Source organism: Leptodactylus fuscus, chromosome 6 (assembly GCF_031893055.1).
Source record: "Leptodactylus fuscus isolate aLepFus1 chromosome 6, aLepFus1.hap2, whole genome shotgun sequence".
Taxonomy (NCBI): Eukaryota; Metazoa; Chordata; class Amphibia; order Anura; family Leptodactylidae; genus Leptodactylus; species Leptodactylus fuscus.
Genome location: NC_134270.1, coordinates 65958037 through 65984396, shown reverse-complemented (window position 1 = coordinate 65984396; position 26360 = coordinate 65958037). Strand labels below are relative to the sequence as shown.

At 42.2% G+C, this 26360-nt stretch overlaps 1 protein-coding gene across 3 annotated transcripts in view; it reads right to left on the bottom strand.

Annotated features, from left to right (window-relative positions):
- The window catches only part of NTM (neurotrimin), a 593292-nt gene extending 567605 nt beyond the window's left edge, over positions 1-25687 (bottom strand). For all 3 annotated transcript variants that reach the window (XM_075280153.1, XM_075280154.1, XM_075280155.1), the window contains exon 1: positions 25526-25687. In XM_075280153.1, coding sequence (XP_075136254.1) covers positions 25526-25610 — 85 coding nt within the window. In that variant the 5' untranslated portion in view covers positions 25611-25687. The remainder of the gene's footprint in view (positions 1-25525) is intronic.
- Positions 25688-26360: the final 673 nt, after the last annotated feature.

Here is a 26360-nt window from a genome sequence, read left to right as displayed (position 1 = left end):
TGGATCAATATACAGCATGAGAAAGCCCCAGCCTCCAAAATAGTAACACTTTGGTTAAGTCACATCTGTGTATTAGAATCCGGAATCCTTTCCACTGCAAAGTATCACATATCATACTGCGACCAGCAATACAGTGGATAAAGCTGTGGTGGTAAAATATGGATATCCTAAATTGTCTAATTTAATAAAATAGTGTTTGGGCTCAATGTATTAGCATTGAATATTTCACAGGGCAATGACTAACCAAAAAAAAAGCATTGGGAAAATTGATGATAACTTTGAATCACAAGCCTCAACCTATCAACCACTGAACCAGCAGTAAATCCTTAGCTTTACTTACGACTAAGGGGGAGTTCACGCGGAGTAACGTGCCGCGTGATTTGGCACGTATACGGCGCCGTAAAATCACGGCCGCAAAGTAACGCCGCGTATACGATCCAGGCTCCCATTGAAATCAATGGGAGCGTATACGGCGCTCAAAGTCTCACACGCCGTGTGAACTCCCCCAAAAGGTCGGGTTCAGACAGAGGAAAATGGTGAGGAATTTGGTGAGGAATTTCAGGGCTGAAAAAAAAAAAGCCTCCCATTGACTTCAATGGGTGACTTTTTTCAGTGCTGAAATTCCACACCAAATTCCTTACCATTTTCCTCTGTGTGAATGAATCCTAAGGCCGGGGCCCCACAGGACGTAAACGCCGTGATTTGCCCCCAGCGGAGACGCTGCGGGAAAAATCACGGCGTTTTACAGTGCAAGCAAAGGATTCATGCGAATCCCATCCCCACTTTGCGAAAAAAAAAACGCAGCGCGGACACGCTGCGATATGCAAAGCCGTTGCGGCTTTGCAAATTGCAGCATGTCAATTACATCTATGGAAACGCCGGCGGCTTTCCCGTAGATATAATGTTAAGAGAAAGTCTGCAGAGGAAAACTCAGTGAACTTTCTCTTAAAAGCGCTGCGGAAAGAACCGCAATGCGTTCACGCGGCGGTTCTTCCCGCAGCGTTCTATCACTGCGTTTATGGCTCATGAGGCCTTAGCCTTAAGGGGTTTTATGGCCACAAATTGATTGTCATACTGATGACCTATCACCAGAATACCCAGACCCTGCACAGATCAGAAGTTCTGCAGTGTCTGGGTGCCAAAAGCTATATAAGGAGATGGGAAGTGTATGCAGACCCTCCTATTCAAATAATAAGAGGAGCAGTGATTTTAGGGACAGTCAGCACCTCTCCTATTGCTTGAACTGTTGTAATGGACCAACAAAATGTAAGTTATGCTCTATTTTTGTTGGTTTTCCCTCCAGAGACTCAATGGTGCCCCTTCAGTGCAAAACGGCCGTGAAAAATGGACATTGGCTGTGTAAATATAGTCATATCCAGAGTTACAGTCATTTCTAGCTGGACTCTGGTTAGTTCTGAGACTGCATACTTGAGACCGCTCTTGATCCACCTGCTAATTCACTGTCCGTACAAAGCAGAGGGCAAAATAAAGTCTATTGTTATCAGTATTACCGGAAAGGGGCAAATAGACAGCAGAATTGTGACTGTAGCTCTGGATGTGCAAGCTAAAGATTTACAAAGTTACATTTGTGTTGTTAGAGAATGCATTAATAGATTATTTAAATAAATAAATAATTTATTATAAGCAAATATATAATTTTTTTTACTTTTCATGTGACTATTCATGTAATGAACAAATGAAAAAAAGATTTCACACTTGCCGCCAGAACACTAACACGTTGACACTTTTTCTGCAGCTCATTTCTCTTCTACAGACTGAAATCTAAATAGAGCAAAAATGAAATACATGAGCCATTCATTTTTCGGCATCTCACACTTTCTCTTATTTAAATGGGCACCGTCTGATAGAATTACTTGTAGATCAGCTGGAGAAAGGCTAGCCGAAGATTTGCTGCACTCCAAGACCCACAAAAGCTGCAAACAAACTGCAGAGTCTTCATCTTTATAAAATGATAATAATATTAATCTCTGCACAATTTAGGATGATTTTAGTGTTGTATATTATCTAGACCTCCCGGACGTCAGGGAAATAGTTTCTCCACTGAGCTGTGTTTATCTTCTTGCTATTGTCTGCAATATTCATGGTCGTCTTCTGTCTGTGCACAATACACCTGCAGACTATAATAGCTTGTACATGAAGAACTTGGTTAAATGAGGAATTACCCCTTTAAATAACACAATCCAAGACTCCAGGACAACCCTTCACAGTCAGTAAGAATTGTCAGAAGACCCAAGGGAACACTCACCTGTAATCCAGATCCTGCAATGGAGGTTACAGGGGCTATAAATCTCATCCCTAGCCCGTTAACCTGCAGCATCAGCGCATCAATCCATCAGGATATTTGCAGTGATGCTGTCACATAAGGACCAGCACCAGGTCTCCACATGACCATGGTTTTCATTCACAATACCCTACCTGGGATATTATTCTCTCCTCTGTGCTGAAAACACAAAATTCCATTCATCTACCATATCACTACAATGCTGGTTCTTTACCCTGCACAGTCTAGTTTCTGACAATTATTCGGATTCTTAGACCTGATCACATTTCAGCTTTCAATTACTAAGGTTGGGATGATACTACCGTGTTTCAATTCCTGTTGCTCTCATCTATCACAGAATGAGTGCAATAGATATTAAATGACAGATACAGACAGATCCCCCTCTGTCAGTTGTTCACCTGTATTCACCCCAATGTAAAAAAATATTCCTCCATCATGTTGTTCACTTTTCTGATGTAAGAAAAAGTCCTGCATGGAGGACTTTTTCGTCCGTTACAAAAGCGTACTTTTTCTTATAATGCAAAAGTAAACGATCGAAGACCGCGTCCGTCATGATGTTTACATTAAAATCAACAGGAATGGACACAGATGCTGCGGGGACAACCGTCATTGTCCATTGCTGTCATGTGATGGATGACAGCAACAGACATTAATAACAGTAGTGTTAACCTAGTCTAACTTAAAAAAAGCTGAGTTGTAATTGGTTGCTACGAGAAAAAGTTTTTCTAAAGGATCCCTTTCACACCCCAGTACGTTAGTCAGAGTTTTTTCTATCACTATTTGGAAGTTAAGTCCAGGAGTGAAGTAAAATGAAAAAGTATTTTAGACCCACTGTTAGTTTTGGCTTACAAATCCTGATACAAAATACCAGGCAAATATCAGGGCGGTTAAATCCCTAGGTCAGAGCGCTGATTCCAACTGTTATATTTTTTCAAGACCTGATTCTGTCTCCTTCACAAATGGCTTATAGCCCTGGTCAGACATACACAGTAAAACTCTTTATTTCAACAAAAAGCAAGATATTAACTTTGTGAAAAAGTAACTATGCAACAAACTACGCAACAAATTAATTGCACAATATCCATAATGTATAAGTAATAAATCATTTTATTTTGAAGCCATAGTTGGGAATTTTTTTATGCCTCCAACTCTACCCAAAAGAGGTCTATTACACTCTGCAGTGTTTATGGATACTGTGCTTCTTGCAGTGCAGTCTCCTTCCTTGATTTTTTACCTCTGAGCTGTGCTACTAATCCCATAATGTCTCAGGACAGTATTACAGGGTCAGCTAGAGATAGTACCATTTATGCCTGCTGGGAAGGGCGTGAAATTATCTTCCCCTTTAAATTTTCCTAAATCAGCAAAGAGACTACACACCATCAAAGATGCTGGACTGTGATCATCATCAGTAACTGTGATTGTTGTTTCTGTGTCCCTGTGCACAACATGTATGGAGCAGTCATTTGCAACATGCAATTTTGTTACACAGGAACTTCTGGTGCCTGTATGAGTGACACATGACTGCAGTAGAGAAAACATGTCACCAAAAACTCATGTAGAGACAGCATGTCACCTGGTTCACCTTGTCAGGATGTCAACATCCAGTATGATATACAGAGATAGAAATAGCAAGAAAAAGTATGGGTGAGAAACTGAAATAAGGAATTCCTTAAAGGGCTTTTTTCCAGAACTAAAATAATAATAGTCTATCCTTAGGATAGGTCATCAATATGTGATCAGTGGGGGTATGGCACCTGGGACCCTTGCTGATCAGCTGTTTGAAGAGGCTGCAGTTCTCAAGAGCGCTGTGGTCTTTTCCCTGTGCCAATGAGATCACATTTATCGGTCACATGGTACGGCTAGTACAGTAAAGAATAGGATGTGCAGAAATATCAAGCACAGACCCTAGACAATGTATTGTGCTGTGCTTGGTATTCAGTGACAAGGGCATAATGTCAAAAAGTTGGGTCCCCACCGTTCATATACTAATGACATACATTGATGAACTATCATCAGGAAATGTCATAGAATAAATCATTAGGCTGAGGCCGCAGATTATGGAAAAGCTGTATTTTTGCTGCAGATTTTGCTGCATTTTTTTGTTTCTTGTAGCAAAAGCTTGAAGTGGATTTAGCAGAAGGAAGGTAGGTGTTTCCTTTATATTTCCCCATTCTTTGTAAAGCCGCTCTTGGCTTTGGCTTTAAAAAAAAGAAAAGAAAAACAGCTTTTCCACAACATGTGGCCTCAGCCTTATTTGAGCATGTAGAAATCTTTCCTGTTCAAGCGGCATTCACATGTCGCTCAGCGCCTCTATCCTTGTCATTTGATGGCAAGAATAGCACAGCGCACAATAACATGATGGAAACAATATCAAGATCCCAATGGACCATGTTATGAGTAAAGAGAGTCCACTGTGTTGGATGTAACTCATAATGTATTTTCCTTTTCTACTTAGACTGTACAATACCTGATTAAATTGTTATATCTCATTCTCATGTGACATATCCGATTTATCATAAATTTTATTCCAGTTTCTGGACTCATGATTTGAGATTAAGATGTATGGAAGGCAGGAGATGCACCAAATTTATTAAGAAGAATGAGATTCTAAATAAATTAGGTGCCTCATAATCCAACACAAGAGAGATGAAAACCAGCGAAGGAAATGCTTGGTTTAATAAATCTCTGCTATTGTTCTCCTGGACTTAGTACACTCATTGTCAAAGAAAATAACGCAGCCAAGTCAGATTGCAGTTATCTCTCAGGCAGATATGCTAATGATCACAGGTGTGGTCTAATTAGACTCTGGGTCTTACCACTAGAGGGTATAAAATGGCTCTCAGAGGATACTTTTGGGTAGTGTTCTGCTTCGTGAGTGATCACTGACTGGTAGACATACCTAGGCAACACACTCAAAGATATCAGTGCATCATTGAACTGAAACAAGTAGGATGGCCATTTCACCAATTTGCCCCCTGTTCTCACCTAGTTGATACTGGAAGCAGTGGTTACATGAGGGCACACACTGACAGGCTTGGGTTGCCTTTATACCAAGGAGTCGTGGGGGCAAATTAAGAAGATAGAATGGATCTAAGTGGACCACACAGTTTACTTTTATATATTGTAGACATATTGGGTGGCTAAGATGACATAAAGCTGCAGAACCAAGCCAACCAGTACCCTTCTGTCCTGAGCCCTTCTTAATCATATTTCAGGGGCCCTAACCAAAAATGATCTTGCAGACTTAGACTAAACCAGACAGCAGGCTACTGAGAGGACACGGGACAGAATCTATCAGAGAAAAGGGCTAACTAGAAAACTACTAGTTAAACATACATTTATGTTAGTGACATTTCAGGAATATTTGCATATAGCTGTGTAGTGGGCCCCTAGAATTCATTTTACTTTTGGGCCCTAGACACACCAGTCCGACAAGACACGACAGGCAGGATCTGGACAGCCAAGACTGACCACCAGAGGATGGTTTGATCTACCAACAACCACCAGCAGCTTCCACAGTTTTCTTGTCCACCATTGAAATACTAGTGGCATCTTCATCACACACCCCTATCTTTGCCCAGACCATTTCCAGGAATTTAGCAGAAGGAATTTTGTTGTCATAGAGCCCATTACGAGTCCTGCCATTGGCAGCCAGCCACTGATAAATTTGTTTACAGTGTTGAAATGAGAGACCTGAAAGACTGGAACCGCGTTGTCTTTAACAACCAATCCACGTTCTGTTTGTGATCTGACAATAAATGGAGTATGGAGTCCTCATTGTGGTCTTAATCCTGCCTTTGCTTTGATCTGTGAGATATTGTATATGACAGTGTCACTCTTAGTAGTGATACTAGGGCCACTAACAGCTCAGTCATATGTGCAGGACATCATGTGGTCACATATGTTGTCTCTCATGGCAGGGATTCCAACTGGTATTTTCCAGTGGGATAATGCTCGCCAACACATAGCATGTGTTTTCCAGGAATGACTACCTGATTCCAACACTTCCTTGACTTTCTCAGTCGCAAGATTTATCATCAAATTGTGCATTTATGGGTCATACTTTGCCGCCAATTTCAGCAACCTACAAGCAAACGACTTTACAGACCCAGCTGCAACATTTATGAGCAAATGTGCTGCAGTATACCATATGGGACCTGTATGCCTCCATGCTCAACTGTATCTCATCTTGTATCCAGACCAGAGGCGACCCGACAGGGTACTAAAGCCTTCTTTCAATTGTACAGTTTTCCCCTATGACGTATCTAATATTATAATCACTTACATATATCATCATTACATTCACATAGAGAACATTTCATTTAATTTTAATAAGTCCATCATAGAGCTTTATTTGGATTTTGTCAATGTGTGTACAGCCATCGCTATATACTTGTGCACTACTTTGTATGAACAGCAGGTGGCACTGTAGCAGTCGATGCAGTTTAGCCAGTGACTAAAATCTCTTCACAATACATTCCAAAAGAGATAAAAAAAAAATCTGAAGTTATCTGCAAATGAAATAATTTTTTCTACTGACAAACGCACCATGTCCAATTATACTTCATTTTACACATCATTTAATAAGTGTATTCGGAGACTTGTTTTCCTTTAAAGATGATAATATTCCATGTGCGGGGCCATTATCTGGGTGATGTATGGAGTGTGATGATGCATGTAATAGACTTGTATGATGCATTTAACAGGGGTGTGAATGAAGCAGAGAATATTCTGCATTGTGAGCACTTTATCACCTTCTTCCTTCTCACAGGCGTCATGTGACATCACTTGCTGTTACACAAGCTGCTCCATCTGCGTCTGTATAGGAATTCAACCCCAGCAAGGACAGAGAATATGATATGTAGAAGTGTGAAAGTGTCATCAATCTAGAGATGGCTGATAGGATCAATAAAGAGAGGTGTTACTGATAACCAGTGATGATAAAACTCCATCCAATGATCATCTGCTGCATGACCTGAGGATATTCCATCATCACTTCATCATGAAGCTATCAGTCATAACGATTTTTACTATGGCTAGATTGTGACTTGATATTTAGGCAGGTGGAGATCAGTACATATCATTTACAGTGTAACATTGTAGGTAGTAACGTCTTCTAGATAAAAGTACTAACATCAATTACAAAGATCCTGAGGACAACAATGATGATCTGCTGCATGACCCGTAAATATTACTAGTTATTAATCATAAAAAACTCCATCATCCTGAAGACACCCTTTCTTAACGTGGTCAATACATCTGTAGCAAGGATAAACTAAAACAGACATCTGTGAAAGCTGAACATGCCTCCCCGACTCCACGTAAAGGTTCAGTGCTTCTGGTTATAGTATGGTTTTCATGGTGTGACACATGACTTTTTTCCCATAATGCAGATATTCTTCAGGTCAGGCAATATGTTAGGTCCCTTCTCCCACAGAGGCGGATGACAGAAACATAACATTATGGGCTAACCCAAGCTTGACCCACACAAAGCAATATCTAAAAGAAATCCATTCATTTTCAAGCCTGGTCACTGGTTTTCATCAGGGTCTCACAAGGTAATATCAAATGATGACTGCAAGGCTTCACTCCTTTCCCAGGGGTCTACTACGTTTACACCTCTATCAATGGCTCCATATAGACTCCAGCAGCAGACTGACACTTTTAGTAACAGCAGAGTCTACAAAGTCACAGTCTACAGCCAGTTGCTAAGGAGCCACTGATAGAATCATAAGTGTCACACAGGAAATCAAAAACAAACTTTCTATTTAAAGGGAACGGGTCATGAGAAAATGACCTATTGTTTATATCAAGTCTTACATTAAACATATTTCAAATTTTTGAAACAGTTATCTTGTATAAAAAGAAAATCCAAAAATTTAGCAGTTCTAAAATAGACTATAATGTCCTTTTTTTTTTTTTGGAGGTGGATCATGGGCCAGAAACATCAGTACTCTGGAGCAGACCCTATTGACATTTTTGGGAGAGTTTTCTAGCCATGGTCCATGACTTGTGCAGATAGGAGTATATAAACTGTATATAAATCTCCTAATATGACCTGTGGATTCTGGGTCTAATCTACACATACATGATAACTGTGATCATCAGTGCGCTGATAAGTGAAGCGAAAAAAGTAATCACCTTACAGAACAGGAGGTATTAGCACATACTTTGGCTTAGTTGGTAATGTGAGAACTGCAGCAGTTTGGGCATTTTTTTAAAATATGCATATACTAGTATGGAAATAAAAACTTGCTAAAAAAAAAAAGAGTCAGACTTGGGACCAATATTGTCTAGAATGGTAAAAAAAAACGTCCAGCAACAACTCCAGATTAAAATAGAAGGATTATAGCAGTTTCAGACATATATTGAGAGGCAAATGTCATTGTTTGTATAATGAAATGTTAGAGGACATTCATGCTATCCTTATGAATATATGTTGCTCTTATCCGTCATAGGACGAGAGTAAGGATGGACGAACCTCTGAAGATTTGTTTTTCCTTCCGGTGTTCGGACGAAGCGATCCTCTGGTTTGGTTGACACTTGTTAAGATATAACCAGATATGAAATTATGATACTCTTCAGACCCCAGAGTATAATAGCTGTAGGCCCAAGGGAGGTATAAAATTTTTTTTAAAAATTATACTCTTCTTTCCTCACCTCCTTCGGACGTCCTCATGGCGTCTGGCAATCTGTGTCTTCTTCCTCTGGGTGACATCACAAAAGAGTCGGTGAGAAAAGGCGAGTATAAATGTTTCTTATTTTTTACATCTCCCTTGGGTTTATACTTATTACCGTATATACTCTGGGCCACTGCAAATCATTTTGCCATTTTAGTTAATTTGAGACAAATCCCAAATTGTTCCATTTAATTAAAAACTGAACAATTTGGAATATTCTGATTAAATCCAGTTCATTGTGAACAGATTTGTCCAACACTAGATGAGAGCAATGGACATTAACAGTAGTAGAATAACGAACACCGACAAACCCCCTCTGTTTGAGTCCCATTGACGCTAATGTAAAAAAAACATGACGGAAGCTTTCTTGCATGCATGTCTTTTTCTTCTATCAGAAAAGTAAAAAGCATGTCGGAAGAAATCTTCAGTCATGTTTTTTACATGAGGCTGAATGCAGACAGACACCACTGAGAGGGGATCCATCTGCATCATTCACTTAATGTCTGTTCTTCTTATCTTATCACGGACATTAAATATCAGTAGTGCGAACCCACCCTTGTAAGATTTTCCAGTATATTTTCTGTATTAATTCCTTTTCTAGATCTCTGCTTGCTATCATTTATTCTGCTTACTCACGTCCATGGTCATGTGATATACAGTCCATGGTCACGTGACTGTAACAAGCTCCGAACCTGTGTGTTCATCACATGACCATGGACTGATTTTTATTCACTAAAAGTATACAATACATGACAGCAAGCAGAGATCTAGAAAAGCGTGAAGAACTGATACAGATAGTATATTGGAAATTTGTTGAACTTTTCATTATACGAACAATAACATTGGTCTCTCAATATCGGTCTGAAATTGGAAAACCCTTTAAGTACTATTAAGTATATTATACAATTATTTATATCGTATAATTAATTAGATACAAAGTTTTATACATATTTATTGCCATAGGTATTCAATCTGGCTTTTTAATAAATTAGAGGAGAAGGGCTGTGGAAAAATAAAGGAGTCGGAATCGTGTAGTTTCGCCTACAGACTCCATGGCTCTGATTTAACCCACAGGTCATTTTATAGCGACACATTCCCTTTAAACGGAATTTGTCACCAGAACCCAGCCTATCATCGCAGTGCCACAGATAGATAGGTTAGGGTCCCTTCAATCAAACAGTCTTTTCCTCTTGTATATCAGTGCCTCCTTTGATGATACACTATGTGCTCAAAAGCATCTGGACACCTGGCTGAAAATGACTTACAAGTTCATGGCGCCCTCCATCAGTAATGCTGGAATTCAATATGGTGTTGGCCCACCCTTAGCCTTGATGACAGCTACCACTCTCGCAGGCATATGTTCAATCAGGTGCTAGAAGGTTTCTTGGGGAATGGAAGTCCATTCTTCACGGAGTTCTGCACTGAGGAGAGGTATTGATGTAGGTTGGTGAGGCCTGGCACGAAGTCGGCGTTCCAAAACATCCTAAAGGTGTTCTATAGGATTCAATTCAGGACTCTGTGCAAGCCAGTCCATTACAGAGATGTTATTGTCGTGTAACCACTCCACCACAGGCCGTGCAGTATGAACAGATGCTCGATCGTGTTGATAGATGCAGTCGCCATCCCTGAATTGCTCTTCAACAGTGGGAAGCAAGAAGGTGTTTAAAACATCAATGTAGGCCTGTGCTGTGATAGTGCCACGCAAAACAACAAGGGGTGCAAGCCCCCTCCATGAAAAACACGACCACACCATAACACCACCGCCTCCGAATTTTACTGTTGGCACTACACACGCTGGCAGATGACGTTCACCAGGCATTCGCCATACTCACACCCTGCCATCGGATCGCCACATTGTGTACCGTGATTCGTCACTCCACACAACGTTTTTCCACTGTTCAATCGTCCAATGTGTACGTTCCTTACACCAAGCGAGGCATCGTTCGGCATTGACATGTGTGATCTGTGGCACCCAATCACCTGACCACGTTCGAAATCCGTGAGTTCTGCGGAGCGCCCCATTCTGCTTTCTCACGATGTCTAATGTCTACTGAGGTTGCTGATATGGAGTACCTGGCAGTAGGTGGCAGCACAATGCACCTAATATGAAAAACTTATGTTTTTGGGATGTCTGGATACTTTTGATCATATAGTGTGTATTGTCACTTTTGTCAATATGAAATTGAGCTCCATCGATATCTCGTCAACATTGGCTCTGACTCACAAGGGTTAAGCAACGTTTGATTCAGATGACCCTAGCCTATCTATCTGCCGACTGGGTTAATATGCTGGGTTAGAGGTCCAGACTCAAGCCTTACATAGAGACCAGGTCTCTTGATACAAATGTTCTCTAAGGGTGCATTCACACTGAGTATACGCTAAGCTCTTTCTGAACGTAAAACACGATCAGAATGAGCTCGTACAAAGCAGATCCCATTCATTTCTATGGGAGCCGGCATACGTGCGCTCCCCATTGAAATGAATGGGCTGCTTTTTTCCCTATTCCTTTCAATGTGATACGCGCGTATCACATTGAAAAGAATAGGGAAAAAAGAGCTTAGTGTATACTCAGTGTGAATGCACCCTAAAGGTGGCCATACAACTCTCATCTCCCATGGGAACAAACCACTCTGCTTTATTCCAACATTCAATATTGGAGGAAAGTCAGGACACCGCTTTACAAATAAGATAGTAGCCAATGCCACTGTAACCAGAAGGTTGGGGTGACAAATATTTAAAGAGGACCTTTCACCTCTTGGAGAATATGCAGTTTTACACACCAATAGAAAGCCGACAGTGCGCTGAATTCACAGTGAAGAACTATCGGTGCTGGTACTGTAGCTCTTCACTGTCAGAAGGGCATTTCTGACAGTCAGTTAGGAATGCCTTTCTTCACAGCAGCGTCTATTGCGCTGTACTGTGAAAGGGGGTGTTGCTTACCGCCCAGCCATGACGCTGAGCAGTGAGAAACGCCCCCCACAGTACTCGTCTATGGGTGTGTCCTATCAAGAGGGGAGGGAGGCGTTCCTCACCACTCTCACAGTACAGCGCTATAGACTCTGCTGTGAGGAAGAGTGTTCCTGACTGACTGTCAGAGATGCCATTCTGACATTGAAGAGCTACAGTAACAGCACCGATAGCTCTTTACCAGGGTGTACAGAAAGTAAAAGTCGATGCTTGAAAACTCTACAGCGACGTTTTCTGTCTTCTTCCCCACCTCCCGCCTCTTCTCTCCTGCTCCTCTTCTCTTTTTCCAAAAGGCACTTTTGGACGAAGAGAAGAGGAGGCTGTCGCCCGGATCAGAATAATAAAGCTAAGAAAAGAATAACCTTTCTTAAGGCTATTCCTACGTGTATTTAGTTTAAAAAGGGTATTCTGATGATAGAATCCCTTTAATGTGTATGGGCGTCTTAAAATCTGTCCACATAGAACTGTGCATCCCATGATCTGTCCACCCTCCTGCCATGAGCCCACAAATCATAAAGAAACGGATAAATACGTGAGGCTTCTCTACTCTCCGAAAAGTTACAGAATGATGGTTGAAAATAGGAAAAACAGAAATATCTGTAAGTCACATCCTCAGATGACTCAAAATGTTTCCAGCATGGAATCCCACCCACACAGTAAAGCTGTGCTATCAGACAGGAAGAATAAAGCGACATCATGTTTAATGAGAAAAGTAAAGAATATCCACAAGTCAAGTGATAAGAAAGCAAGTGATGGTGGTAGTTTCATCAGTGCCCCCTGTCACCCCTAGGATGCATTTAATGATTCTAATCTTTGCTTGCAACAAGCCTGAACCAAAAGGATCCTGGCTAATGAGACAATGTAAAGCCTCTGGCCATGGGATATGTATGAATACTGTCCTAGCATAGTCTACAATGTATATTTTATAATATACAAGGTTTCCACCTACAGGTGATGGGCAGTACTGCATGCATGTAGGATTAGGTTGAGGATGACCCATCTGATTTACTGTTAAGGAAAATTTGCAGCAGTTTAGCCTGAATTCCGCTGTGTCACAAACTGCCCAAAATGGGGTGATTCTTGCACTGGAATTACTTTGGGAATCACTTGTGGTGTCACGCTGTTTTTACCGTTTACATCGCATTGGGCAGAAGGCACAGTGAAAACCTGCAGCATAAATTGAAATGCTGCAGCTTGAAAACCCGCAGTGCAGTGCGTGGATGAAATTTATTTTCCGTGACTGTATATTTGCAGCAATTTAGTCCAGCCTAAAATTTTTGACGTCATCAAAATCTTTTTAGTCCTTTCTAGAAACAATCATGAAAGTAGAGCTCTCTGCCGAAGGTTTACTAGCTGAATAACCTCAGACACAATGGGGTTAAACAGCCTGAGCCTCAAGACACAAGTTCTATGGCGTACCGTAGTAATTGCGGAATACATGGAAAAATCAAGCAGGGCGCTTCTTCTCTCAACAATGGGAGGCAGAGTCTGGATAAAATCGGCCTCAAAATCAGCTCCGTGTGAACGCCTCCTTACATACCTTGTGTGTAGGAAAACACTTGTGAAAGCAAAGGGAGATTTCTATAATGTGAACAAAACCTTAAAGAGATCTGTACATGTTATTCCTGACATGCAATTACATGCTGTAATTCAGTCGATGACGAGAGCTTTTCACATAAACGTCCTCCCGCTCCCAGGCACGTCACTTTCTAGAACTCACTCACCTCGCTCATCAAATAACCATTAGGAAGCTTTCAAAAGAAAAATGGGGTCTGTGGGAGGTGAGTGACTCCCCTACTAACAGCATCTCAATTAGTCACTGCAAACAGACTGGTCTTTAATACGGTTCAGATGGCTGAAACCGCGGCCTTATTCCTACGCAAACTAAACTGCTGCTTTAAGAGAGACGCCACTGGTGATAATTGTAGGAAAAAAACCCAGCAGGACCGCCAAATAATTAGTTCTTTCCCATTCTTAATATAAACATCTTTCTACAAGCTGAATGCCCTCCTTTCCACGCAATTAGCAGCTCATCGCTGATCGAGTAACCTTGTTTTTGCTATCAGCGGGTCGGTTTCATTGCCTAAAAGGGGCTCTGAGCGCGGGTCTGATAAGGACAGTTCACGTGCCGTGTTGGTGGATACATATTATGTAATGTGTAATGGAACGAAGCAGCCAGGGCCACAATACACAGGACTGAAGATTAAGTGCTGGACTATTTGCTGATCTATGAGCCGCGCGGATGGCAGATACATCTTCCCTCCTCTTCCCTCTGACATTTGTATCTTCTCTTCTTCGCTTTTAACTGTCTGTGTTTTCACCTCGGCTGAACACAAAGCAAAACACAATAATAACAGTGGTATGAAAAGCGCAGGTCCGGGGCTGGAGCCGCCGCTTACCAGCAAAGAACAAGCTGTCCGAAAGAAGAAAAGCTCAAGTGATGGAAACAGCTCGGAGACAATGGCTTGTTTGGTTATTCCATTCACCTCAGTCCTGGACGTGTCTGATGTGTACAAGTCTTAGAGAGCAGATTAAACATTTCAGAGGCGGAAGGTCCAGAGATGAAGCAGATATGGCACCGAATTCTAATGAACCCGACACAGACACGTCATAGGCCTGCAACCACGGAGGGGAAATGTACGAGTTCAGGTGCTTTTACTTAAGCAAATCCGTCAGGCAATGATTGTTCCTAGAAGCGTTCATTCCCGATCACTGCCTACTCCTTTGCTCTATTTAAATGCAGCACATCATGGCTACTGTATAGAAATGAATGACTTGTACAGCACCATATCGTATGCACTTGTCAGCTGCTCACTGCCCTGTGTACACTCATGCATGAGGCATAAAAGATATCATCACCCTGCAAATGCATCTTGGGTAATCTGTTGCTCATTTACTTGGGCCAATCTTCAGGAATGAACATTTCTAGGAATGATAGTTTCTGATATTAGGACCATATAAAGGGCCCTTACAGCTGACCATACACAGTCAGAGCTTACGAAGATGTTTGCATTGCCCAAAAATCTGCCCTTATGAAACACGGTTATTAAAGGATCATTGTGCAGAACAAATGCCATATGTGCTCACCACCATCCAGCATGTTAGTCACTATGAGGCCTTTTTGCTCAACCTTCACCAATGAATGCACCTTATCCTGTAGCCCTCAGAAATTCACATTCCACATGGGGATCCCCCACATGGAAACTTATCCGCATAAAAACGCAGTTACCTAAGGAAACCCGCAGACCCCATAGACCAGTGATGGCGAACCTATGGTATGGGTGCCAGAGGTGGCACTTAGAGCCCTCTCTGTGGGCACCGATCATACTGTGTGGAGGCCACTGTGGAGCAGATTGTACTTTGTGGAGAGCACTGTGGAGCAAATTGTACTGTGTGGGAGTCACTGTGGAGCAGATTGTACTGTGTGGGGCCTACTGTGGAGTAAATTGTATTGTTTGGGGGTCACTGTGGAGCAGATTGTACTGTGCGGTGGCAACTGTGGAGCAGATTGTCCTGTGTCTGGTCCACTGTGGAGCAGATTGGACTGGGTGGGGGCTTCTGTGGGACAGATTGTACTGAGTGGAGGCCCTTCACTATTTATATCACACAGTATCACTTATATAGCAGACATGTGATATTATTATAGGTCATAATAACATTGCATGGTCACCATAAAGCAGATCTGTGCAATGTAAATAGTGAACATTAATTGTTCAAAATTATACCAAATGCAGTACAAAAATATTTCTATAATTGAAAGCTCTGTAAAGGCCCATTCACACGACTGTATTTTGCAGGTCCATAATTCTTTGCACTTGTAGATCCGTACAGTATTAAGGTTAAATTGATGTGTTGGCACTTTACAATAATTTAGTGGGTTTTGGGTTGCAGTTTGGGCACTCGGTTTCTAAAAGGTTTGCCATCACTACCATAGACTATAATGGGGCCCATGTGGAGAGAAAAGCGCTGCTTGAAGTACTTTTCTCTTGGCATATTTCATGTGGATAAGTGAACAGAATGGCCCGAACAAAGATGTGAATGAACCTTAACCAACCAACCTTTTAATGTGTATAGGGGTGTTCACACTTTATCCTCATGGCATGTGTTGGGAAACAGAAGAGTCTGGCATGTTAAATTTCTACAGATGTTCACCAAATTTATCAGGATAGGCGAATGATCTGTCTATTCCCAAATAAAGGGAGCAGATGGTGAAGATTTTTTTATGTCTATATATCTGGTTTTAATACTCTTCTTTAATTCACTTTTTCCACGAAGGGCAAAAGTTGTTATTGGGTGCTGATACCATGCCTGACTCAGGACAGTCAGGAATATAGCTGTAATGTGAAAAATTCTGGGAAAAAGGATTTCTTCATTAAAAGTTCTCCCAGAAAACTCAGGCTCCCTAGTAAATCTCAGTCCTTGAGTCTCCTCATCTGTTGTTGTTATTAAAGGTAAGGGGTTATCCAAATTCATTAAATTGATAGTCTATCCTCAAAATATGCTGTAGATTTTAGAACAGCTGTTTGAAGGCGATGAAGCCCTTGTGCGAGTGCTATGTGTGGCCTCTTCACATCGCACTTATATGCAACACAGTTTTTTTGGCAATGCTTCTCACAGAAAATCCGCAGAGTTTTTCTCTGTGGGCTTAGAGTCTCTATAAAAGTCCAGGGCTTCCATAGATATAATGGACATGCTGTGAAATGGTTTATAGAAATCGTAACATTTCCATTGCAGTGCATGGATGGGATTAGCCAGAATCACATCCACTTTGTTGGCACTGTAAAACGCTGTGGTTTTTGCAATGGTGTTTTCGCTAGGCGGGGCCCTCGGTACATGGTACACCAATGCAAAATCCAGAGCCGTCACTATGAAAAATACTTTGTTCTGAGTACTGATTATGCTCAGATCCAATATAAACATTACAAAAGCTGCAGGGCTCACATGAGTTCCATATTCCCTTTAAATGTTTTATTTTATGGGTGCTCAGAGCCACATCAATCTGAAGCTAATGGCCTATTTAAATGATCTATCCAAAACCCAGTTTGAGATTGGTAAGAATCAGATATCTGGACCATTCCCCAATCAGTTGTAATGAGCATAGTGTACAGAGCCAGAGGATCAGTACACTGTGCAGGGGCTGAGCAACTGAACCAGTAGGAAAGACTTCATTATGTGCGAAATCAACTTTAATCCCTCCTCATACCATATGCAAGTATTTATGAAGGTATGAAGTCAAGAAAGTAGAAACGTAAGTGCAAGCACTTACGTTTCTACTTTCTTGACTTCATACCTTTATAAATACTTGCATATGGTGTGAGGAGGGATTAAAGTTGATTTCGCACATAATGAAGCACCTCTTCGGCATTACAAGAATATCATTAGAGACTGCATGCACTATAAGACACTGGTGGTTGACAGGTTCCCAATAAGGAAAAAATGGAAGGCAAGAAAACCAGATCTTGTATTGCAGGGATGCAAAGACTTAGGAGAGCTCAGATTTCAGCTATAGCTATTACAATCCATTTCTTAGCTTAGTGTATTTTTCAGGCAGGAGACCTGTAATAGTTGTTATTGTAGGGATGTTCAGGAGTAATTACAATACCAATGTAATGGCCATGGTCCTAGACACCTGCCCAACCAAGGATCTAATGACCCAAACTAACAGCATTATAGGAATCCATGATACTGTCAGGTTAGGTCATCAGACCTGCAATCATGTCAGGACTTCTGGTTGTAACATGGACACTAAGAAGCAGCCGCATTACGCCCATCTGAATGAAACCTAAGGCTGCAGAATCCCACTCATCCAGCTCTTCCTCCTCCAGCAAGGAGGAAGAGCAGCTCATTAGCAGATTAGCAACCAAGTGACCTAACCACAGAGGTCGCGCAGACAACTGAAAGGAGATGCGTTTATATTTGATTACTGCAGTATTAATGGCCATTGTGATCTATACAGACAAGATACCTCGCCTAGGTCTGGACAGGACCCTGTTTGTATCTGGTCCATACTGAGCAGACCATGTAAACAAGCAATATCTCCAGACCAAAGACTCAACTTTAACCCAACGTCTTGCAGATCTCAGCCATGACATAGACCCAGTAAAGAAGCCACACGTCCACCTTAAGAGAAACAATTTAATTTGCTTTATTTCCATCAACAAGAAAAACAATTAATCTCCAACACCGTGAATAACCAGTGACGTGCCGAGTTCTCTGAATGCCCTGAAGTCACAGAAAAATAGCACCTCGGGATAATTAATAATTATTGTACTTTCCACCCAGTAAATCTATCGCAAATGAAAGCAATTGTAGGAGATGCTATTTATGTCAATATAACATTAATTCTTCCCCACTGCTGGCACAGCAGCAGCATGCATTCATCCTCTCCAGTCACTTAGTGTCATCTGCAAATGACCAGCTTTTGTGTCAATATGCTATTTAACCCCTTTTCTACCAGGGTGGTGTCCCCTGAATTGGGCTGCCCCAGTAAACAACCTGAAGGTTAATGTCCTTCACAGACAGTGACCTGCAAGCCGACCCCTGAGGACGAACATCAGCTCCTGGCAGCAATGAAGTGTGTCCATAAATTACTGCTCGCTCTTTTATGGTGACAGCACAGTCAGTATATATTCACCTAATGTACTTCCCATGATATATCAGACAGATTGCATATCTCTACTTCAGACCTAGAAATGCTACTCCTCTGACAGGCAGCATTTATTTTTTACCGATTAAAGTCACTTTACACAACACTTTAATAGCAGATAAGAGAAAAACTATTTGCAATTAAAAGTAACTTTAGGTGGTCTCTGTCTGCTTTTACTCCTCTCCTGCACCTGATACATGCACTCCAGTCCTCACCGACATCACAATAGTGAATGGTCACTACACCAATATGCTTAGCACACTTCTCTACTACTCTTTAGGGAAATGTTTCTCATTCAATGTTGTAGCTTTCAGTCTGTGGCCCCCTGTGACAACAGCAGCGGAAACAGATCACTGTGTACATACTAAAGTTACATTCACATGCACGAGATGCAAAACATCAAACATTGCACCCGAGGGGCACCCGTTTTCCTGGATCCCCCATACATAGAGCATATGGAGGGATCCATGGACAAAAATAGGACAAGACCTATATTTTGACGGTCCTTTACAACAGACTGTCATTATAACAGTCATGTGAAAAGCCCCCATTTACTTGAATTAAATTTGAAGCTGTTAAAATAAATAAATAAATAAATAAATGGAGATGACATGGTCATTATTCACTGTCATCTGAATATAGCATAAGTATAAAGAAAACTCCCACCATCGCTATCTAATGTTCCTTTACTACTAGCTGCTGGGAAACTTGTAGCTGCAACAGATGGTAAGGATGAGAGAGATTACTGTCAATTTTAGAAGTCTCACAAACCAACAGTAGAACAGAAATAAGAACAGAGAGCACCTTATGGCTGGGGCCCCACACTGTGAATAAAAAACGCTGCATATCAAAATACCTGCAAAGTGGGTGGGATTCTGGGTAATCCAATCCACACGTTGCAGAAAAATAGCCACAGTGGACAGGCTGCGATTTCAAAAACTGTCACGTTTTTGTAAATCACAGCATGCCAATTATACCTACGGAAATACTGGTGTTTTCCGTATCAGTAAAATAGGGACAGAAAGTTTGCAGAGGAAAACTCATTTCCACTGCAGTCTTTTTCACAGCGCTTTTTGGCTGCAGCTTACTACATGGGGACTTATCCTTAAGGGAGTCCACCACCTCTTCAAAACATATTCAGCTGTCACCACCATGTTACAGAGCACATATAAGCAATATACTTTTGTTGTGTATGATATGAAGAAATACAACGTTGAAATTCTATGCAATCAAAGCTCTAGGTGCACTGGGGGCGGGCCTACAGCTTCCTGGAGCACTATATTTGCGGCTTAGTCACCTACCATCTTCTGCCTGTGCTACGTTAACCCTCCCACTACTGTGCTATTACCCACTTTAGGAGAGTATTAAGAAAAGTGCTCCTAGGGCTGAAGTAGCACTAAACTGCCTCAAGTGCATAATACTTTAAGGCTGAAGCCCCACGTTGCGGAAAAGAAGCTTTTATTGTTGCAGAATTCACTGCGGTTTTTTGAGCCAAACAAAGGAGTGGCTACGAAAGGAGGGTGAAATTTATAGGAAGCTCTTATACTTCTCCTTTCTGCTCAAACCACTCCCAGCTTTGGCTCAAAAAAATGCAGCAAAATCTGCAACAAAAAATGCAGCTTTTCCGCAATGTGGGGTCTTAGCCTAAAGTTGTTTTTCTCCAGAGGCAACATAAAAAGTATGTTGTCTATCACAGTAATGTGCACTGCAATACAAAGGTGGCAGTTGAATATTTTCGAGGGAGGATGTAGACCCCCTTTAAGGCCAGGCCAAATCTCAGATCCCCCCCCCCCCCATTTTTCACAGCCTCATCTTCATGGCCATAGTCAGATATAAGCATTACAGCCACTAATTAAGGAAAAAGCCAGTGACTGAATGCCTAATAAAGTAAATATGTAGCAAACATTGCATATAATTAACTATACAATATTGAAAATTGGATAATATAATTCAAAATAACTCATCATTTTATTTTGAAATTAGAGATGGAACTGGCAACTTTTTTACAACTCCAACTTCAATGGAAAATGGCTCTGACTCTTCTACTGACTCTGATGATTCTACAGCAATGAGGGACATACGAGGCCAGATTTACTATTGTGGTTACTGGCGTAACTCTTTTGCACATCTAGCTTTGGCTAAACTTTTTCCACTTGCTAGACTTGTGGGTGTAGATTCTAAGAAAAAAAAGGGGGAGGGTGGCTCAAATGCACCAAAAATAAGCCAAGATTGTGTTGTAATTCTGGCTTAAAATAAGCTATACTAAAGTTTAAAGCTACACCATATTTACCAGCATTAAAGCAGATCCAGCACTAGTCACTGTGATAAATCTGGTGAATTTTGAGACTTTATGTGTCCCTTTTTATATTACGAATAAATTTTGTTACTTTTTATACCTTATTTGCTTACGTTGAGTGCTACTCTCCATTTTTTTCATCTAGCTATCAGTAAATTTGGACCACGGACTGTGATCTATAGTAGTAGCATAGTGCATGAGACTAATTCCTACATTGCACTGTGTAAGGTCTGCTAAAAAAGTGATTACACAAAGCCCGTCAGACCTCATTGACTATAATGGGGTCTGTTGCGTGTCTATTATTTTTAAATTGAAACTGGAGTGAAAAAAAAAGTCTAAAGTGCAGGGATTTTTCCTCCGGTGATTTTTGGTGGACACTATGACAGAGTTTCCAATGGAGCCTCAGGTATAGATATAACATAGCCTTAGGCTCCATTCACACAGAGTAACGTTGGCTTTTTTTGTGCTTATTTTGTGCTTATTTTGGCACATAGCGCCAAGTAAACGCCGCGTTAACGTGCTATTTTGCGGTCGCGTTGAACGGCGCAAACGCGGCGTATACGCGGCGTTACGCGACGCTATGTGCCAAAATAAGCACAAAATAAGCACAAAAAACACCAACGTTACTCTGTGTGAATGGAGCCTAACTGTTGCAGTTTGCATCTGCGATTTTGAATCTTTGCAATGCAAAGACCTGCACAAAACCCTGCTGGTTACACACACACACACACAAAAAAAAGATAGTTCTGGGTAACTTTTGGAGAAGTGGCTTACAGAGGAACAATGCAGAAATTCCCTGACAGAAATTCTGCAGCGTGTTAATATCGTGCGGCTTCAGGAGAAGGTTACGTTTACATAGGTTATTTTGCCATGGATCTTGGTACATTTTCTGTGCCAAAATCTTTGTCAAAAAACACCCACACTATAAACACCCACTCTATAGTCCATGTTTTTTGCGGAGGTTTGACGTACTGAATGGCCTGTCAGGTTAATCAATGTGTGGCCATCTCTGCTATTCCAGCTTGGCTTTCGATGCTGAACTGAAGCATGATGAAAGAAAGAAGCATGTGGGTGCGCCCAGGGGGTCCCCTCTCCATTGCAAAGAGTGAAAGTTCCAGTGAAAACCTGCAGCATAAACTGACATGTTACAGACAGAAAACCTGCACCGCAGGTCAATTTATGAAGCAGTATGTGGATCAGATTTTCTTACATCACATCCACTTTGTTGAGATTGGACAATACAGCGAATTATCTGCAGGCAAGCCTGTAATGGAATATCTGCTGCAAACATGCCCCATGTAGATATACCCTTAAAGGGCATGCTCGAGCAGTATTTCTATAGATGTATTTGTCATCTGGCTCCTTGAAGTTCTCTAGCCTTGACCTACTGAAATTCATATCGTGCCCATATAACATCCATTGAGTAGCAGTGCAATGCTATAGCATCAGCAATAATATTTCCCTATAACTGCAATGAGCCCTCAGTCATCTTCCTAGTAGGCCATACAGCCAGACTCTGAAGAACATGTAAGCCAGCACTCTCGTAGCCTCACGTGACCCAATCATTCTCCAGGCTTGGTTCCAAATATTCAGACTGAAGTTTCTTAGTGCAGAATACCCCCAAATAACCCCATGTCTTCTCCTATTCATACTTGGCATAAGCCATTGCTAGTATACTCAAAAATTAAATGTATATCTTTTTGTATAGGTTGTATTATAGTTATACAATGTAATATGAGATGAGTCCATTGTATATAGCTCAGTGTTAGATGGCAGAGCCTACTCCATACAGTTCAGTTTGAGATAGTAGATTCTTGTACACAGTCCAATGTAAGATATCAGTCTCTCCTGTATACAGGCCAGCATGGCATATCAGAGTTCCCTGTATACAAGCCAGTATTCTCTGTAAACAGTTGAATGTGAGATATCAGAGTTCCTGTATACGGTCCAGTGTGAGGTATCAGAATCTCCTATATACAGGTCAGTGTGAGATATCAGCGTTTCCTGTATACAGGCTAGTACGACATATCAGAGTTTCCTGTATACAGGCTAGTATGACATATCAGAGTTTCCTGTATACAAGCCAGTGTGAGGTATCAGAGTCCCCTGTATATAGGCCAGTGTTCCTTGTATACAGGCCAGTGTGAGATATCAGAGTCTCTGTATACAGTCTAATGTGAGATATCAGAGTCCCTATATACAGTGCAGTGTGAGATATCACAGCAGTGCAGTGGAGTTGGTAGGCCAAACCCCCTACTCTAACTCCTTAATTTTCCCACAGTCTTACTCCTGCTCTGACTCCTTCATCAAATAGCTGACAGCCATGGTCAGAGATACAGTAAAGCCAGCGACTGAATTCCTATGAAAGTAAATATGCAACAAACTAGATGCCTAATTAATTATTCAATAGTAATAATTGTATGATATAATTAAAAATAATCATTTTATTTTAAAGATGGAATCAGTAACATTTTTTCAACTCCACCCACAATCGGTCCAGATTCCGACTCCACAGCCCTGTTCAGAGCACCCTGTATACAATCCAGTATGGAGTGTCATTATCCCCTGTATACAGACCAGTGTGTGATATCAGATTCCCCCATATACAGTTCAGTCTGAATTATCAGATTCTATTCCCTTGTACACAGTTCAGTGAGCGGTATCAGAGTTCACTGCATACAATCCAGTGTGAAATATCAGAGTTCCCTATACACAGTCCTCTGTGAAGTATAAGAGTCCCGTGTATACAGTCCGGATGAGATAACATAATCATAATACAGTTCACTATATACAATTTAGTGATCTATTAGTCTACGATATATTAGTCTACCAAATATAGCCCACTATGTACAGTCCAAAATCAGAGGCCATCACTGTATACAGTCCAGTGAGAGATGACTGATTCCCCTATAAACAGTCCCACATGATATTAGAGTCCTTTGTATACAGTCCAGTGTGACATGACAGAGCCCAATGTATACAGTCCAACGTGAGATATCATAATTATTGTATACAGTGCAGTTTGAGATATCAGAGTCCCCTGTGTAAATTCGAGAGTGATATCAGAGTCCACTGTACACACTGTAGTATGATATCACAGTTCAGTGTATACTATACAGTGAGAGATATCAGAGCGCCTTGTATACAGTTCAATGTAAGATATCAGAGTCCACTGTATACATTCAGTGTGATATCAGAGGCGACTATAAAGAGTCCAGTATGAGATGATAGAGTGCTCTGTATACTGTCCTGTGTTACTGTAGATATCGGAGTTCACTGTATACAGTCCAAGATTAAATATCAACGTTCACTGTATATAGTTTAGTGTAAAATCTCAGAGCGCTCTGTATGCAGTTCAGCGTGAGATACCAGTCTCCTATACAAAATGAGTGTGAGATAGTACAGTCCACTGTATAAAGTCTAGTTTCCCTACAACACTTGAAGCCCCCTACAAATAATCAGTCCAGTGATTGATGGCAGATCCCCATACATGGCTGGGAGCCCCCTATACACAGTCCAGTGATTGATGGCAGATTCCCCTACAAGACTGTGAGTTCCCTATACATAGTCTCGCGTATGATGTCAGATCCCCATACGTGACTGGGAGCCCCCTATACACAGTACAGTGCATGATGACAGAGACCCTATATGACTGGGGCCCCTACACACAATCAGGTGTGTGATGACAGATTTCCCTACATGACTGGGAGCCATTATCACACACACAGGTAAATAACTGTTATTGCATAAGATGGCACATTGTGTATGACATAACAGCACACAACAGCTTACTTTATAACGTGACTGTTGAGGGTATTGAGCTGCCACTCTGTACACATTCCCTGTAACCACATGCAGCAGTGGCTCAGGGTCTGGGGGTGTCTGGATCAGTCCCCAGCCTGCACCCACCGGTCTGTACCCAGAGCCTGCATCCATCTAGTGACCAGGACAGGAGGATGTGGCGTGCTCCATATCGGACCCTACATGAGACCCACGGCGCATAATAATAATACTGACTACACAGTGGGGAATGGGGCTGGGGGCACAGGAACACCCCTCACCTATGCCCCTTCTAGAAGTTGCGGCACAATGCAAGCATCACATCACTGGTACAAGCAATGGGAACTTCTCGGCTCTGGACGCAAGCCCCGGGTACTCGGATTCCCACCGCCACCATACACCACGACCCCCGCGTATACAGCTTTACAAACACTTATATACAGGTACGGATACAGATACACAGTGTAACACGGACGGACGGAGATATTCCACTAGGGACTAAAGAAAGCCACAGGTTTATTCCCAGATGCCGCACTAGTCCTGGACACACCTGGGTGAGTTTGTAGGTGCAGCATGGAGGGGGGGGGGCACAGAAGAGGAGGGGGGTAATCGGCTCTCACGGCCAGGCACTGGGGTGACACACTGAATACTGAGGTGACACGTATAAGGGGCGCTCAGGATACAGCCCCAAACATGTAGGGGCTTATTCACACGCAGACTGCCTCCTCTGCAGTGGGGTTCTAGGCTGTGTCATCTATTAACCCGTTACGCCACCCCACACTGCCGCCGCCGGGATCGGGACATGTCGAGACATAAGCTGGGGGTCTGCGGCTCCCCTAGAAGATGCTCCCTACCTTGCAGGAAGCACAGCGCAGTCATTCCACTCAGAAGGAACCAGGGGACGGAGCGCAGCATCCTAGCCCGCAGCATCTCCATCATCTCCCGGCGGCAGCGGCGGCTCAGATTCAGGGGTTCGGGGGTCCAGTAATCCGGAGCGGCTGCAGCAACAGCGCAGACTGGATACAAACAGCGCACCGCAAGCCCTGACCGCCCCTGACCACACCCCGCACCTCCTGATTGGCTACTGAGACGTGTGACTGACAGCTCCTGCCTGCTCACACTCATATCACACTGACAGCTCCTGCCTGCTCACACTCACATCACACTCATATCACACTGACAGCTCCTGCCTGCTCACACTCATATCACACTGACAGCTCCTGCCTGCTCACACTCACATCACACTCATATCACACTGACAGCTCCTGCCTGCTCACATTCACATCACACTCATATCACACTGACAGCTCCTGCCTGCTCATACTCATATTACACTGACAGCTCCTGCCTGCTCACACTCACATCACACTCATATCACACTGACAGCTCCTGCCTGCTCACACTCACATCACACTCATATCACACTGACAGCTCCTGCCTGCTCACACTCACATCACACTGACAGCTCCTGCCTGCTCATACTCATATTACACTGACAGCTCCTGCCTGCTCACACTCATATCACACTCATATCACACTGACAGCTCCTGCCTGCTCACACTCACATCACACTGACAGATCCTGCCTGCTCACACTCACATCACACTCATATCACACTGACAGCTCCTGCCTGCTCACACTCACATCACACTCATATCACAACTGACAGCTCCTGCCTGCTCATACACA